Source organism: Gymnoscopelus microlampas (assembly GCF_963454915.1).
Source record: "Gymnoscopelus microlampas genome assembly, chromosome: 6".
In the NCBI taxonomy this organism is placed as follows: Eukaryota; Metazoa; Chordata; class Actinopteri; order Myctophiformes; family Myctophidae; genus Gymnoscopelus; species Gymnoscopelus microlampas.
In genome coordinates, this window is record NC_139943.1 from 15,521,590 (window position 1) to 15,539,330 (window position 17,741).

Below are 17,741 nucleotides of genomic sequence, written 5' to 3' on the forward strand. Positions count from 1 at the left end.
GTGAATAGAATGGACTATGCTGCATTGATGCATGTATACAGCCACTATACAGTGAATAGAATGGACTATGCTGCATTGATGCATGTATACAGCCGCTATACAGTGAATAGAATGGACCATGCTGCATTGATGCATGTATACAGCCACTATACAGTGAATAGAATGGACCATGCTGCATTGATGCATGTATATAGCCACTATACAGTGAATAGAATGGACCATGCTGCATTGATGCATGTATACAGCCACTATACAGTGAATAGAATGGACCATGCTGCATTGATGCATGTATATAGCCACTATACAGTGAATAGAATGGACCATGCTGCATCCTCCAGTCCACATGGAGCCTGCCGTGTTGCTAGCTTGTGTCCATCAGCTGTCATTCCCTGACCCCCTCCCCTCTGCAGGTTGGCCCTATGCCTAGGAATGCCTTTGAGGATGTAAATGATAGTACAACCTCAGAACCGGAATAGAACAGAAGCAGAATAGAATAGAATAAGAACCGGCATGTTATTTAGTGTCTTCTGCAGTAGACACTGTTTTCTTGCAGCTACCTTTTCAAGTGGCAAACATTTTAATGAACAACATCAATTTGTAAAGTTGATTAATGGACTTCCTCACTCCATTCATATGCATGGAGTGACATGTGATCCCCCAGGAGGTTGCATGTAGGAAGAGAAACGCATAACGCGGCGAAGAAACGCAACTGTGCATCTTGAAATCCACAAGGAGCTAAAGTCTCCTTCCCAGTGGCCAGCCGGCCTATTAAGAATCACGAGAAACTTGGAATATAGTTATTTGCCTGGGTTCTGGGGAGGCTAAACGCTCCCCAGACCAATAGTAGAACTAAGAAAACCAGGAAACATAATGCACATAGAATTACTGAACCTAAACAAGACATTGAATGAGACACAGTCTCAGTTGTGACAGTCGCCCCAGCGGTTCCCCCAGCATCCTTAGATATACATAGAGACCTAATGACCAGGTCTTTAAGATGAGAATGAGATCCAGGATGACCAGGACTTTAAGGTGAGAATGAGATACAGGATGACCAGGACTTTAAGGTGAGATACAGGAATTAGCATGGCCAGGAGTTGCTGACGCAGCGAACCAGTCAACCAGCCAGAGCTTAGGTGGTATCCCCCAACAAGTTGGACCAGTCGGGGCTTAAATGACGCTGGGTCCAGTTTGTTTTGGCTCATTCTGTCCCGTGCCGGTGTGTTGAGGAACCAAATGCAGGACGGCAAGGAGGGTAGTGATCAAGACTGAACGACTTAATGCAGGTGACAAAGGTGAACAAAGACAAAGAACCGGCAAAACTCAACTTTAACACATGCAGCACAAGACTGATAAACGCACGTGGCACAATTACAATGCAGAAACAGAAACATAGACCAGGAACCATAAGACACAGAATTTCAAAACCAAGACAAGACAATGAATGAGGAGGAAAAAAATGGAAATGGTCAAAATTGAAAAGGAAAAAAAGGAAAAACAACACACCAAAAACAACCAATAAAAACTGGGAAAGAGATGTTAGTTCCATGTGGATCGGAGGCTGCACATAACTAACCCTAACCCTTTCCCAGACCCCCAAAAAAACAAAAAAACGTTTCTCAAACTCAACCCTACGTCCCCGTCGTGAGAGGTGGAAGCAGGTAAAGCTGACTAACAGGGCTCTGGTAACACTGTAATAATAATAATTATTATTATATTATTAAAGTTTACATAACTTTACATAAACATTGATTAATGGAGATGGGAACAGAATCATCAGAATCAGCTTTATTGTCACATCACAGGTTTACAGGCGTAAAGAAGTGGGTGAAATTCTAAGGCTTTGTTTCTTTTTTTCTTCTTTGTTTCTTTTTTTTTGTACAGGATCCATCATTTGTAGTTTTCAGGATAATCAGTGGCGTAATTTGGGTTATATGAACCCATACACAGGACTTCCACGCAAGGGGCCCTCCAGGAGGGGATTCATTAATTAATTTATGTTTTTAATATATAAAACTCGGCGCCCATATCACATATACACTAAATGCATTATGCTATTGTATTTATTTTTTGTCATTTCCAATATATTGTCTATTGGATTATATCCCCATAATTTATTTCTGCAATCCGCATTGATGAGAAGCGCATTCCGACTACCATACCATCTACCTGTAAGCAACAGTGATTTCATTCACCTTGTGTACAAGTCGAAAATGGAGTAACAAATGTAATCAGGAGCTCAAGAGCTTTTTTTAAACTGAACCTACCGAGGAAAAATAAACAGAAAGTGATGAGGCCAGCAACCTTCTGTTTCTCCCAAGTTGGGGGGATTTGACCAAAACCGAAGATATTGAAGAGCAGTCATTCTGATGATGACACCTTCACCGTGATTAGGAAGGTAGTCCAACTTAAGGAGGGTAGTCCAACATAAGACCGGTTGTCCAACATAAGGAAGGACGTAATCTAGTCTCACCCACAGATGACGTCGAGGAACTTGAGCTCACTGACCCTTCCTACTGCGACACTGTCAAAGATAAGGGCCGTGCTCTCTGCTCGGCCTCCTGTTGTCCATGATCAGCTTGTTCTTGTTGGCGTTGGGGGTGAGGTTGTTCTGACACCAGAGTACCAGTGATCTGACCTCGTCCCTGGAGGCAGACTGGTCGCTGTCATCCGCATACAGTACTTGATGATGACGTTGGAGCTGTGTGTGGCCATGCAGTCATCATGTGTATAGGGAGTAGAGGAGAGAGCCCTCAATATGCTTCCCTGAGGTGATCTTGTGTTGAGGGTCAGGAGATCACATGTGATGTTGTCCATTCTCACCACATTGTAGCGGTTGGTCAGGAAGTCCAGTATCCGGTCGCACATGCTGCAGTTCAAGGTCTCTGAACTCTGTTGAGCCTGGTTGGGACTGTGGTTGGGTTCACCACACTATGAAAGAAGACTACAATCTCTAGTGCCAATCCTCTTTATTTTTTGTTATTTTTTCTTATGGTCCGTAATGTTTGTTTTTTCCTTTTTTTTTGTCTCCTCCATCTCCCTCTCTAACAGCTACCTGATAGAAGCTTTTTCCAAGCCTCAGAGCCCTGGGCCTTGAGAGTCTTGAGACACCTCAAGCGCTTGCCAGTCTGCATCAAACAGACTGTTTTCGGGGTGTCTGTCAGGGTGCTCCCTGCCCTCCACACTCTCGCAGGTAGCGAGAGTGTCTATTTGCAGCCTGGCTGCCACTGGGCTCTGGGTGGCAGCAGAATAGAATGTCCAGCAATGTCCAGTGAGGCAGGGTGGAACACATGTCATCTCTCACCAGCCTTTCAAAGTGTTTGCTGACTACAGGGGTGAGGTGACGACAGGTCTCCAGTCATTCAGGCTGACTATAGGGGTGAGGTGACCATAGGTGACTATAGGGTGAGGTTACTATAGGTGACTATAAGGGGTGAGGTGACAACAGGTCTCCAGTCATTCAGGCATGTCACCTTGGAGTGCTCAGGGGTTGAGTACAGTGGTGGACATTTTTATGCCGGCAGGGTCAACAACAGCATGGGAGAGGGAGAGATGTCAGCAAAAACTCCTGCCTGCTGGTCTGGGTGGCGTGGGCATTTATCTTCTACTTTGAGTTATATTTAAGTACATTTATCTTGAAGATTGAGTTATATTTAAGTACATTTATCTTCTACTTTGAGCTATATTAAAGTATATTTATCTTCTATGAGTTATATTAAAGTACATTTATCTCGTACTTTGAGTTATGTTAAAGTACATTTATCTTCTACTTTTAGTTATGTTAAAGTGCATTTATCTTGTACTTTATATTTAAGTACATTTATCCTGGAACCTGGAACTGGAATAATAACTGGAAGATGGAATTAACCCTTTTAAATTCAACTTTAACTTTTGGACATTCCTCATTCATTTCATTTCATATTTTTTTGCTGCTCAAAGCCAGTCAGAGGTTCTCTCAATCAACCACCACAATGACAAAAGGTCATTACATTGGTTCAAAGCTGCCATTTTGGGGATTGACTGACTGATATATTCATGGATTGAGGGTTTTAATGATGTATTAGTAGGAAAAAGAAGAAAGGAGAGTGGTGTGTAAGGTTTTTTGTTTTCCAAGAAGTGAATGTGATATTGTTTATTGATGTTTTTGGAGTCTTATAATCCCGGAAGGGATGGGTGGGTCTTATGACAAGAAAAAATCACACCCAGTGTGAAGTGAGCGGTGTTATTTAGAAACAACAGTGGTCATCACAGTGATGGAAGCTCACTTAAAAAACGAAAGGATTTTTTGAAGTGCGTGGTGATATTTACAGGTTATTATTTCATCATGCGTCTCGCTAGCCAATCAAAGCAAAGGGTCTGAATAGAGTCAGCCAATCACGGTACGGCGAAAAGGGTATGAATAGAGTCAGCCAATCACAGTAAAGGGAAAGACGAATTCCCAACCCCACTTATAGGAGCGGCTACACCGCTCAAAAACATTCACTCACTTATTCACTCATTCACTCACTCATTCACCCATTCACCCATTCACTAACTAGTATACAGTACAGTGCTTGTAGATCGGCTATTTTCACAATGTTTATCTGTGTAAACGAGTCAAACTAAATGGTTTGCCACCAGCATCCCTATTCAAAGTGTCACAATGCGACACGTTTTGAGCTTGTAGGTCGGCTCTTTTTGGCAAAGATATTTGGTGTAGAGGGAAAAAAAGAGCACACCAAGTACAGTGCAACTCGAGTCCGGTTTAATTGGTTAAATATATAATGGTAATAAAACAAATCTGATTCTGGTTTTATAAAGCGGACCTGAGTTACTTACTGCACTTGGACAGCTTTTTCCCTCTACAAAAAAACACAAGCTCTACATTGTAGATCAGCTGTTTTTGGTTAAAGTTCCCCCCAGAATTGGGATGCTGGGGTTCAAGTGGTTAATGAATAAGACATTATTTTAATAAATCTTTATTTTAGAGCATGTTGTTGATACAAATTAATATAACGAGGACATCTGCAGCGGTTGGAGTTGATCTCCCCTTCTCTTTCCATTGAGAAATGTAGACCCGGGTGTTGTTGGGTAGGACACGTACTGGATGACAGTAAAGTGCAATACTTTCCTTGGCCTCTAGGCTGAGTGGTAGAAGGTTTGGTCACTCATACGGCAGACCCGGGTTCGAATCCCGATTAAGGCCATAACACTTTTGCATTGCAGCTTTAATGCGTGAACTGCAAACCAAAACTATATGCACTGAAGACAAACGTAGTGTTGTGTGAGCAACTTCATGCAAAATGCATTATTTTGCAATCCAGTGCTATCACAGCAGGGCGTTTTATTTTTTCATATTATCTTTAACCTTCACAGACGATGATAGACAGGAACTCACTCAGACTTAAGCAAATTAACATTTAGCATAATAAAATGTCACAGATCCTCCAAAACGTCTTGAGGAATGTAGATCTCATACTGTGTATGTACGTTTGTTTTGTTTCAACAAAGTACATCTTAAAGCCTAGGAGCTTCTTGAGGATGTGTACATTCCGTGTGAAACCTGTCACACCAGGCCTTCATGTTTCACTAGAGTAAACAGGGTAAAGCACCTGACTTAAAAGTAAGCCCTCGAAGCAGAGAGCTAGATTATTTTGCCCGCCGGCCACGGTGGCTGATGGATTACAAGATTTGTGTGCTGTAATTTACTAGCTAGTTTTTTTTTTACTTTCATTTCAATGGGAAAGAAATTCACAGGCAATAGATACAGGTTAACTGACAATGAGACTGTTCGAGTACACAAACATTCCAGTCACAACTAAAATTGAGTATTGGTTCTGTGGCAGGTGCTGGTTTCCTAGTAGTCAACAGGGCTTATGTTACCAGTAAGACTCCCTAATCGGGAGATAAGCGACCGTAGGTCACATGTATACAGAAGAGGGCTGTAACGGCGATTGGAGGAGTAGTGGGCGAAAATGTGTTGTGAAAAGCGGCCTGAAGGTGGCGCTAGAAGAGGGCCATGTGAGAAATTAGGGGTGGGGTGTCCGCGTTGCCTTGGCGGACGAATAGGTACCGGCCGCGGCTCTCCCGGACGCTCCTAGCCCGAGTTACGGCATTTTATGTGAGCTGCAGTGGCAGGGGGTCCTCCACTGGGGGCGCCACCACTTTTGCATCCGTTCTGGAGCACCAGGAGTGGGTGGTCCCCGGGAATGCCCCGTGAGCAGCCCCGTTGGGGTGGTCATTTGGTAATTTGTCCACATGTGCTCATTTTTTACACTTGGGGGTCCCCGAGGCAGCTGGGGGTCCCTGGAGCTCCGGGGGTCCTTGGAGGGTGTAGTTTGGCAGGTAAGGAGTGTGTGTGCAAAATCTGGCATGGATCGGGGCAACGGGTGCGGAGATATGAGCAGGGCAAAAGTGTGACGGGACGTGTGTGACGGAGGGACGGGACGTGTGTGACGGAGGGACGCACGGACACCTGGAGCAGGTTTCTATAGTAAATGCGACCTACGGTCGCAATTAAACTCTAGCTGGAGTCTAATGCTGGGTTCAACTATAACTATATAATTCACCATTGTATTTTCTTTTCTTTTATTATTATAATAGTTTCTGGTGTGACTAAAATGTTTTTTTTAATAGTTATAATTTTAGTTATAGTGCTCAGTGTGAATGGCCCTTAATGCTGCCTTCACATTAGTGGCGACAAAGCAACAGGCTACAAGTCATTTTCAATGGAAGTCAGTGACATGAAGCTACAAACCGATGCCAGACACTTGTCGCTGCATGATGGCGGTGACGCTCTGCAAATCCGAGTTGAGCCGGCCAAGTTGATTTCTTTTCAGTGCTCCAATGACGCAGTGAAGCGTCAATCAATCATATGTTTTTATTCAACTATTTTCAGTCCCCATCTCTCTCTGCATAATTCTTGCTCCGTTCTGTAAAAGGAGGAAAATTCTTGCTGTTAGGTTCCCTACCGTTTTCATTTACACTGTGTGGCTTCAGCATCAATGACACTGCAGCAATGTAGCTCGTTTTGTAGCTAGTGTGAAGTGAAGGCAGCATAATGGTTCAAATGCGTACTTATCATAGTTGGTTGTACAACAGACAGTAGCAGCAGTGTTTCCTTGAGCTTTGGGAGGTACTGGTAGTAGCTACATTTCACACTAAAGGTTAAGAACTAAAATCTCAAAGGCAGCTTTAATTGCCTATTTTGTGGGATGCTTGAGTTTCCTAGACGTAATATGAGCAAAGTAGAGGGAAAGCCAACAAAGTCACTTTTATTAAATGTGTGAATAATGGCTGGGGGGAGTAATTTCACAGGTTCTACTGTGAACCCAGAGGAAAGGTGATGAAACTGGGTAACTCTCAGCTGTGGTGTGTTGACTTCTCACAGAGACCTGCCCATGGCAGTTTGGCCTTTGTCTTGTCGTAAAAAGGTAAAAGCTGCGACAAATGGTCTATGATTATTTTAAACCCAGTGGCGGCCTTTGCTATGATTAACCCGTTTAAGGGGTCCCACCCTCCGACAGACCGTCGGTCAACTGCTGCGAAGTTGTGGAGAGATGGCAATGTTGAACAGTCAAAACTATTTGTATCAATAATACGAGTTGAAATGCCAGAGACACTTTCAAACGAGAGGGCGATGCACAACGAGACGTTAATCATAAAGATGGACTGTGGACACATTAACGTTACCACTTGAACTGAAAACATTCATATTCTAATAAAACTGTTGGTTCATTTGTGCATGTCAGAAACATTCTAAAATCATGTGGAGTAAACAGGATGTAGATCCAATTAAATCAGGGGTCATATAAATTAATCACCTGATTATGTTTGAAAGAAAGTGAGTCATGTAATATTACAATATTACTTTTGTTAATTTAATGTGAGTGAATTGTTTAAGCTGTTTTCTATCTATAGCTGTCCGTGGAAGTGCAAATAGTCTAATTAATTTAGTTCGAAAATGCACCATTATGGAAGCAAACCAACTTCAGTCTGCAACCTTTTTTTTTTTACCTGTTCCCCTGCGGTGGTGGGGGGGAGGGTTGTATATGCTCTTGAAACGGGCCTCCAGATCCTTAAGGCCGCCCCTTTTTAAACCTTCAATAATTTAGTTGAGATTAGTCAGCATTCTGCTGCTTATGGGTAGATTGTGCATGTTGCCTGAAAACATAAAGAAACTGTCCCTATTCTGGGGGCAAACATTTGGCGAAAATAGCAGATCTACAAGCTCACAACGGGCCACAACTACTTCCTGAAACAAAGCTTAAGTCAAATAAGCAAAGTAAGATGGCAGATAAACAGGAACCAAGACAATCTAAGATGGATGACAGGTTTTGATAATGAATACTTTCACTTTTGTTCCAGTAACTAGTCTAGACCTGATGCACATGGATATACCTATTATTATGCAGGAAATATTGGCAGTCCATTTGAGATACTGATGCTCACACCTAGACTGATGTGTTTGTCCATGTTCTTTTCCTGCACTTGTCCTGGTCTCACTCTTTATCTGTTCTTACTTGTTACATAATACCTGTTGTCCTGCCCTCCACCACACACACACACACACACACACACACACACACACACACACACACACACACACACACACACACACACACACACACACACACACACACACACACACACACACACACACACCTCATTCCTTTTTAACATGCATTTGAAAGGTTGCTTCTATGCAAACTTAATGTGTGTGTGTGTAGTATAACTAGTAATTATGTTACTAATAATATTTCTGGAGGGAACAGCTTGTTTGAAGGACGATGCCCAAAGCCTGCGATAAAAACAGGCTGCAGTCTGTATGCATTCTGCTTAATGATTAAGTCAGAAGAAGTTGAAGGGTTAATGCTTAGAAACAAGTGCTATGGTGTTTTCCCTTGGTACGACCTAGTCTCTCTCTCTGTCTCTCTCTCTCCCCTCTACTACCTCCCATTCTCTCTCTCTCAGGAATGTAAACATACTATAGAGACACTGTTCATCATCATTACGTCAACTGGCCCTGTTCCAAATGGAGCACTTTTACAAGTTTTTGCTGTTAAAAGAATTCCTTCCCTGTAGAGAAAACAAGTTGTTGTGTTATTGATAAAGACGACCTACTGGCACATCGCTTCAACATATTTTCTATGTATTCTCCTTTGCCTTATACTCATTTATACCAGTGGTTCTCTCTGTGACCCCCCAAAATAATCATAATTTTGAACAGGGGACCACCCACCCTGACAAGCACTTGGAATTGTAGTTGAGGTGTTCAATTTTGTGATAAATATTGTGAAAATAGCAGATCTACAAGCTCACAACGCCTTGCGCTGTGAGTGTATAGTTTGTTGATTACTTTTGATGCAGTCTTCTTTTTTTCTTTTAGATATTAAAAAGGTCTTAAAAGTCCTTAAATTGTAACTGGAGACCCCACAGAATTATGTGGGGATTCCCCTGGGGGTCCCAACCCACAGGTTGAGAACCAGTGATTTATACAACCCTTTCTTTCGTAAACATCTTTTTAAGCTACAGTAGTCTTCTCTCCTCTCTAATCTCCTTTTCGAGAAACACAATATTATCACTTTTGTATATAGAGTAAAAGTCAATGAGGGGTTTGTGAAGCTTGTGTTTTGTTTACATTGAAAGGCTTCATGATGAAGCAGAGCTAGTATTCCGATCCCATTTCCTAGTTGTACAAAAAAAGTACCATGGGATTAAAGCCTTATTTATACAGCACATGGTCGCACGACAATGCTTGAAAACGAAGTTATTTACGACGAGTAACACCATTGTGTACTGAAGTACGGTACAAATGAGGCTTTACTGTATGTACTGTTGTGAAGCAAGGTGACATTTCGATGCTGTCAGGTGGAAACCTTGAATGTTGAAGACTGTTACTTTTCAAGGAATTGAAATTAGTACCTGTGTTCCAATGGATCCAATGTAGTTTTTATTATTATAAATGTGTTTGCTTAAGTATTTATAAAAGTCACAGACACACTTTCACTGTAGATGGGCTATCTTTTTGGCGAGACAAGCTTGTAAGGCATTCATTTACAAAAAAAAACATTAAAAGTTGAAATACAGAGGTGAAAAAAGATGGGGGAAATGGTTAGACTATTTAGATAGCGAGCCAGATCTCTTGTGAATATTGGTTACATCCTCTCTACTCTATCTCAATTCCTGTAAACATGTTTCTGTTATTGGTACTGAATGTCCCATGACCTCTTTTGTTTGATTGTCTGTTTGTTTTTTGCCTTATTTTTTATTTAAAAAAAATCCTGTCCTTTTTTGTTTGTATGTCTTACAAAATATTGAAATTGAAAAATAAAGAGTAAAAAAAAGAGAAAGTTTAAATACAGAGATACAAAGTGTCTGCCTGATGGCAACAATTTGTAACAATCTCCCTCTTGCTTCTCTACCTTTCTCCTGCTCTGCAGACACACAGCAGGATGGTTCCCCTTCAGAAGGAGACCTTTAGTCCAGGGACCCAACCAGCAGCGACCACAGGCCCAGCAGCCTCCTCCACAGGCCCAACAGCCTCCACAGGCCCAGCAGAACCCAGCTCCGGTAAGACAGGTTTTTTTTTTTAAGAAAAGATGTTCAGTCTAGGGTTGGAATGGGGATGTTTGGATCCAACATTAAGGAACCGGAATAGTTTCTATCACATTTGGAACCGTTTCAGGAACCGGTTTTATCACACTGTCAGAGCTGGTATGTGTGGACTTCATGTCTGCTATACAATTACAAATACCAGTGGTTCTCAAACTTTTACATTTCATGGACCACCATAACTCTGAGAGTGTACAGACCTGTTAGGATCCCATTTGGAACCCCCTATAGGTGTCGTTAAAGGGAACCGTTAAGGAATCTGACCGTTATGGAAACTTTATGTATGTATGTACGTACTGTACATCCCAAAATTGTGAATGCGATACCCCAGGAACGCCTTGATGGAATTTCGTGGCATTTGGCACAAACGTCAGCTTTTTTTAATCTTTTATTTGCTTATGGGCTTTGTATGCCTTTATTGATAGTACAGTGGGTAGACAGGAAGTGGGGAGAGAGAGATGGGGAGTGACACGCAGCAAAGACCGTCTGGATCGGGACTCGAACCCGCAACACGCTGTCAGGCTACATTGTGCCTAGGTGCCGGTCCGGGCCACAAACGTCAGCTTTGACCCAATGATGAACTGATGTTTATGTGGTCAAAGGTCAAGGTCATTGTGACCGCATGTCTGTCCCAATGTTGTGAACGCAATATCCAGGAACTCTCTGAGGGAATTTAACATAACGTTTGGCACAATGTCCACTCGGACCCAAGGACGAACTAATTATAAGCAGGTGGTCAAAGTCACGGTTGACCTCACGAAGCATGTTCTTTAAATCACTTCAAAGACTTATTCCCCGCATACAGAATGGTGTATGAATCCAGATTCTGTATCATACAGACAGGCAGACACGGAAGTAAATGGCAAAGTGGTTGGCGGAGGCAAAACAACCGTGATGTGGTATTTCCAGTTTAACGCTAACCTGAAACCCTTCTGTGTGTTCAGGGGGAGGAGCCTGCTGACGGAGAGAGGGTGGCACACGATGCTGCAGGGGAGGGACCTGAGGGACAAGGACCAATGACAGCCGTGCTGGTCCCTCCCTATAGGGTGTCAGTCGTGTGGACAGCCTGGGTGTTCTTCAAAAGCTTCTTCTCCTCACTCATACCTGAGGCACAGCAGGGTGTGGCCAACTGAACAACACCTCGGACAAAACGATTGTGGGGAAATGGACGTCATCGGATACTCAAAAGTTTTCAATCACACATTTTTTTGAGTTTTGGGGCAGTTAACTCTGTGACTGCCTCCTCCTTATCCCTTCTGAAATGCTGATCTCGGCTTGTATCCGTCAGGGAATACCAAGCTATTTGATTGTGAAAATGACCAATGAAATCTTAAATGGTATTTCAGCTGGATCCAGGCAAAGGATTGAGCCTCAAATCATAGACGTTTATACCAGTCAACAGCTAGTTTGTAAACGCTTCAGCTTTGGCCCGTGGGCTTACATGGAAGTCGCCGCCAGCCATTTTTTATGATTACCGAATATTCTGGAACTGTTTGAGTGAAAATAGCTTCCATTCCTTACATTTGACCAATCTTTTTCAACCGTAAACTTGAACACTGAACACTCATTCCACATTCTCCAAATGCACTTGGGGACAAGAAGTGTGCTTTGAACGCAAGTTTTTTTTGTTAATTTCTTAAAACTTACTGACAGAATGAGCTATGCCTTGCTCTGTCCCGACTCCTTACCCACTCAGCCATCTGTGTAAGAATTTCTTCTGGACTGTTTCATAACAAAGAAGCCTTTTATTCATCAAAAGAAATCTTCAAATATTCATTATATTAGTGAAGCTTCTACGGTTGTCGACCATGAGATGACCAACGATGCTACTTTGAGTCTTCCTCTCAGGAGATTTATACATACGGGCCCCAAAGTGTCACACAGGCATTTCTAAAGGCTCTTTTAGACTACGAACGGTAACCCTGAACCTTCCATAACATGAAACGTTCCAGAACCGGGGAAGTTCTGCAATGGTTTTTAGTTTTTACACTTCCATTATAACCACCACACCACCTCGAAGAAGGAGGCACGCAATAAAAATAATTTAAAAATATATATACAAACTCACAACACGTTTCATTGCGAGCCTGTAGAGCTGTTATATTTGCCATTTTAGAAAAACTATTGAAAGTATCAGTCATTTAGTACCTGAGCAGGGCCCAAGTTAGGTTCTGTGAACGTAATCTGAAACCCAAGCCGTGGCGTAGTGTATGGAAATCCCCAATCCAGAACCTTGTTCAGCACTTTCACAATGAGGATTTTGTGGATATGAGGCAGTTGAAGCATAAGACTTAATTTATATAATTCATCTCGCAATCCTTTCGACAAATAACCGTGGACAAGAATTATGCATTTTCAGCAGGAGAAAAAAAACATTGACACGAAAGAAAGAAAGGGTTGTATAAATTAGTATAAATAATATACTCTAGGTCTACGCTAAAACCGGATTTCGCTTTATTCCTCTTCAAAACGGTTTTGTCACTTTGAACATGAAAAACGGCAGAGGTACAGTACTGATCATGGTCATGCCGTACAAATAACGTCATTTGAATGATCATTTAGGGTGGCTTTTACTTAAATGAGCATGGTAGTAATATACAGTATATGACTCTACTACCACCTGGTGACCAAATGCAAACATGAGTGCTTCTTTCTGCCAAATTGTTGTGTATATATTCTGTAGATTACATTAATACAATACAAAAAAATAAGAGGATGTGTAAATAAATTATAATATTGTCTGTACACACAGCACTTTATAACATGAATCCTATTATGCAAGCATACATATATATATATATATATATATATATATATATATATATATATATATATATATATATATATATATATATATATATATATATATAACATAGAAATATATGCTTTTTGTGTGGACCTTTATGATTACTTGGGGCCCACATCTTCAGCAAGTCTCAAGTTCTGACAGTCATATTTCAATTCACATCTCAAGTTCCAATAAAAACGGAAGAATCGGATCTGCTCTTTGAATAATTAATCATATGATAAGTAAGTAGCCTGCCACGTCAGCAGGTATATTCGCTAGCTAAATAAAATAGCCGATCTACAAGCTCATAAGGTGTCACAGCACGCCGCACTGTGAGCTTGTAGTATACAGTACATGTGCTATTTTCGGCATAATTATGACACCGGCTCACAACTAAGTATAGCCATCAGACACAGCGACCCCTGTCTACAGGTTGTATCCAGAGGTTTCATACTATTCTTTGTACTTTTTACATCGCTCACACACATGCTTTTTACATCTCACACACACACACACACACACACACACACACACACACACACACACACACACACACACACACACACACACACACACACACACACACACACACACACACACACACACACACACACACACACACACACACACACACACACACAGCTGTACCCATAAGTTGCTGTTATAAAGTTAGCTTTGTGGTTGCCTTTGGGAATAACGGTAACTATTGACATTATTCACCAAGTGTAATTTTTCTTTTCTTGTTTTTATTCTCTTGGGAAGTGGCAGAATGAAGTTGCAAAAGTGGATGCAATAAATGTACTTTTAAAGGATATGAGTTTTGTATTTGTTATCGTCGCTGTGTCATTGTGATGTAGATCTGAGTTGACCCTAGTGTCCCTTTTCTGGGCATGTAATAATACGCGAACATTTGGGGAAAATAGCAGATCTACAAGCTCATGAGTGAGCTTGTCGAACGGTGTAGAGGGGAAAAAGGAGGGGGGGGGGGGCAAGTAGAGCCCCCGAGGACCCCGGTAAACAAAGTATGTAGGGTATAAGTGCCTTGCTCAAGGATATTTGACCTGGTAGTTGTTGAAGGCAAAACTCTTTACATTTCCCTCCCAACCAGGCGTATTGATTTGAATACATCCACTATCTTGTTTTCCTAGTGAATATAAAACACCCAGGATTTTGCAGACACCACTTGATGGTATTACAGTTAATAACCACTTAAAGGAGGAGTTCACCCAAAAAATGACTTATTTTCTATCAATTACACACCCCATGAAGCCTTCATTTAATGGATTTATTTTTGTTTTTGTGGCATTCCTAAGACAATAATTTGATGACCGTGTGTATTTCCAGTAGGATACACAAATAATCTACTTTGCGTCTCCTACCGGATACATTAGCCGTTAGGAGACGGGAATCAAATTATTATCTTAGGAATGTGACAAAAACAAAAAAGATTCCATGGATTCAAGGCTTCATAGGGTGTGCAATTGATAGAAAATAAGTCATTTTTTGGGTCTCCTCCTCGTTGTCAATACTTTTTTTAGAGTTAAAGATCTGTTTTGGAGATTGCTATTCTTTTTTGAAGAAATGTTTTCAGATTTTTTTTAATATTTGAAAAATGTCACCTACTGTATGTCACATGCCCAAAATAGAGATGTCAGGGTTTAGCACTTAAACCCTATATGGTTGACCGGAGTCCTTTAGGGCTTTATACTAGTCACTAGTGTATAGAGCTTTCACTTTCCCCACAAGCTTTCCCGACAAGCTTTGTGAGCATGTCGACCTGCTACAGTATTTTCTGCCAAATCTTTCCCAACAAAAACAGATGCGGGAGTTCAAGTGGTTAAATGTGGATGGTGAGAACAGTTCATCTACTGTAGCTAGTTTAAGCAGAGGTATGCCGCATCGAAAATGTCTACTAAGATACTTGTAGATCTACCATTTTCGGTGCGTGACCCTATCCGGCACACACACACCTAAGTATTTTTGTCCAAGGCGCTTTACAATGTGCAATACATTAACCCATTCACACACACATTAATACACCGACGGCCAGTGGTGTAAAGTAACTAAGTACATTTACTCAAGTACTGTACTTACTTTACTGGAGTATTTCCAATTGTTTATACTTTTACTTCTACTCCACTACTGTACATCTCAGAGGCAAATATTGTACTTTAGTTACTAGTTACTTTGCAGATGTAAATTATTACATTATAAAACATACATTAACCACTTAAGCCCTATTTTATACTTAGGCTATTTGAAAATAGACGATCTACAAGCTCAGAACGCGTCGCATCGCGACACGTGAGCTTGTAGGTCTGCTATTTTCAAACATTTTAGCACTTTTACTTTTGGTACTTTAAGTACATTTTGATACCAATACTTTTGTACTTTTTCATTTTGAATTCTGGACTTTTACTTGTAACGGAGTACTTCTACATTGATACTTTTACTTAAGTAAAACATTTGAGTACTTTTCCCACCAATGCTGACGGGGGAGGAAACCATCCAAGGTCTTGCTCAAAGACACTTCGACACTAATTCTGGGCGAGCCCGGGATCGAATGGTTCCCAAGCGGCCTCTTTACCTGCTGAGCCACTGCCGCCCGGCACTAAGAATATAAATCAGGATTCATGGTGCAACGAGGACACTGAGTTTGTTGACCGCCATGTTGAAATCCATGGGGTTACTGTAGGTCATGTGACCTCGGTTGAGTCTCCCGTATGTGCCACATGTTACTGTAGATGAGGTCACCGGGAGCATTACGGTCAATGTGAACCTTATCAAACACACACACACACACACACACACACACACACACACACACACACACACACACACACACACACACACGTTACCTAATTCTAAACTTAAATCAACTCCATTTGTAAACTTGACTGATTGTGTGACGGAGAATAAGTCAACACGTCACAGTGAGGACAAAATGTTGTCATTTTGGAGGAATTTAGGAGAGGCTTTGGGGGTCAACTGAGAACTACACTCTAGAATCTCTATTTCGTCGGCAGAAACGTCTTATCTCCATATTCTAATTACTCTATGTGTTTTTTATTTTAATCCTGAAAAGTTTGAAGTTTCCACCCGACAGAGGCGATATGAAACAGTATAGTCAAGAATAGGAACAAAGGTTCAACGCTGTTCTTAAAATCTTACACTTGGTGAAATTAGCTTGAGGGTTGCTTTGGTCTACAGTATATGATTTATTTTCTAACCCCTTTCAACCTGCCGTCTCTATTGTTTGTATATCATGATAGGCAAAGCAAACATTTCAAAATGTTCAAAAATAGCAGATCTACAAGCTCCACAACGCAATGCAATGTCATGTGTTCGTGTGTGTAACCACTAATTGTGTACTATTAGTGTAACGCTGTCAATGCACTGAATGGGACATTATCACGTTTAATCAGACTATTGATTGGTCTAAGTACAGTAGGTGAGATGCTGACCTACCGACGGGGCTCAGTAAGTGTTTTGTCGTTATTCTGTGGGTTGATGAAAGTTGGGTCAAACACTCACCCCAAAACATGATTTAGGATTCTGCGCCTATCGGTACATAACACGGACAGCACTGAGTCGGCTCAAGCGAACTTCGCAACGTTCGGCACGGCAACTCGTCGCTCGCTTTAGCTTGCTCGGTGGTGCCTCTCGTGGCTCAAGTTCGTTTGAGACGGCGCGCCTCCGTCGCGGTCCAAAACTATACTTTATACAAAACACCTCCTGAGCCCCGTCGGTAGGTCAGTATCTCACCTACTTAGACCAATCAATAGTCTGATTAAACGTGATGATAATGTCCCATTCAGTGCATTGAAATGGATGAATGTGTTCACTACATGTCTATACATGTATTTACTATCCTAAATGTCCTCAATGACCTCCATCACACACACACACACACACACACACACACACACACACACACACACACACACACACACACACACACACACACACACACACACACACACACACACACACACACACACACACACACACACACACTCACAGAGAGAGAGAGGCATTCTAATAGGTAAAGGGGTAAAGGGACAGTGTTTTGAAGAGTCCAGCCCTAATCCAACCTCCACTCTCTTCTTGTTTTCTCTGAGGTCTTTATACAGTACGTCTCTCTATCTCTTTGAGCTCATTTATGGCTTGTTGGCTTTGAAGAGAACACACCCATCCAACAGATCTGATTCTCAGGGAATTACCATTAGGGAACAAAGTAGTTGTTAGATAGACTCAGCCTTTTAGTATCTAATTTCTCAGCTGAGCAGGTGCTTGTGAGAAGGGGTCTTTGTGCACATGGCACTAGAACAGTGGCTGGTTTTCTTGGGAGGGTTGAAAG

General features: G+C 41.6%; 1 protein-coding gene across 1 annotated transcript in view; it reads left to right on the forward strand.

Moving 5' to 3' along the window:
- Positions 1-12,633, forward strand: part of herpud1 (homocysteine-inducible, endoplasmic reticulum stress-inducible, ubiquitin-like domain member 1) — a 30,151-nt gene extending 17,518 nt beyond the window's left edge. The window contains exons 7-8 of the mRNA XM_084060447.1: positions 10,422-10,551; positions 11,538-12,633. Coding sequence (XP_083916573.1) covers positions 10,422-10,551; positions 11,538-11,726 — 319 coding nt within the window. The 3' untranslated portion in view covers positions 11,727-12,633. The remainder of the gene's footprint in view (positions 1-10,421; positions 10,552-11,537) is intronic.
- Positions 12,634-17,741: the final 5,108 nt, after the last annotated feature.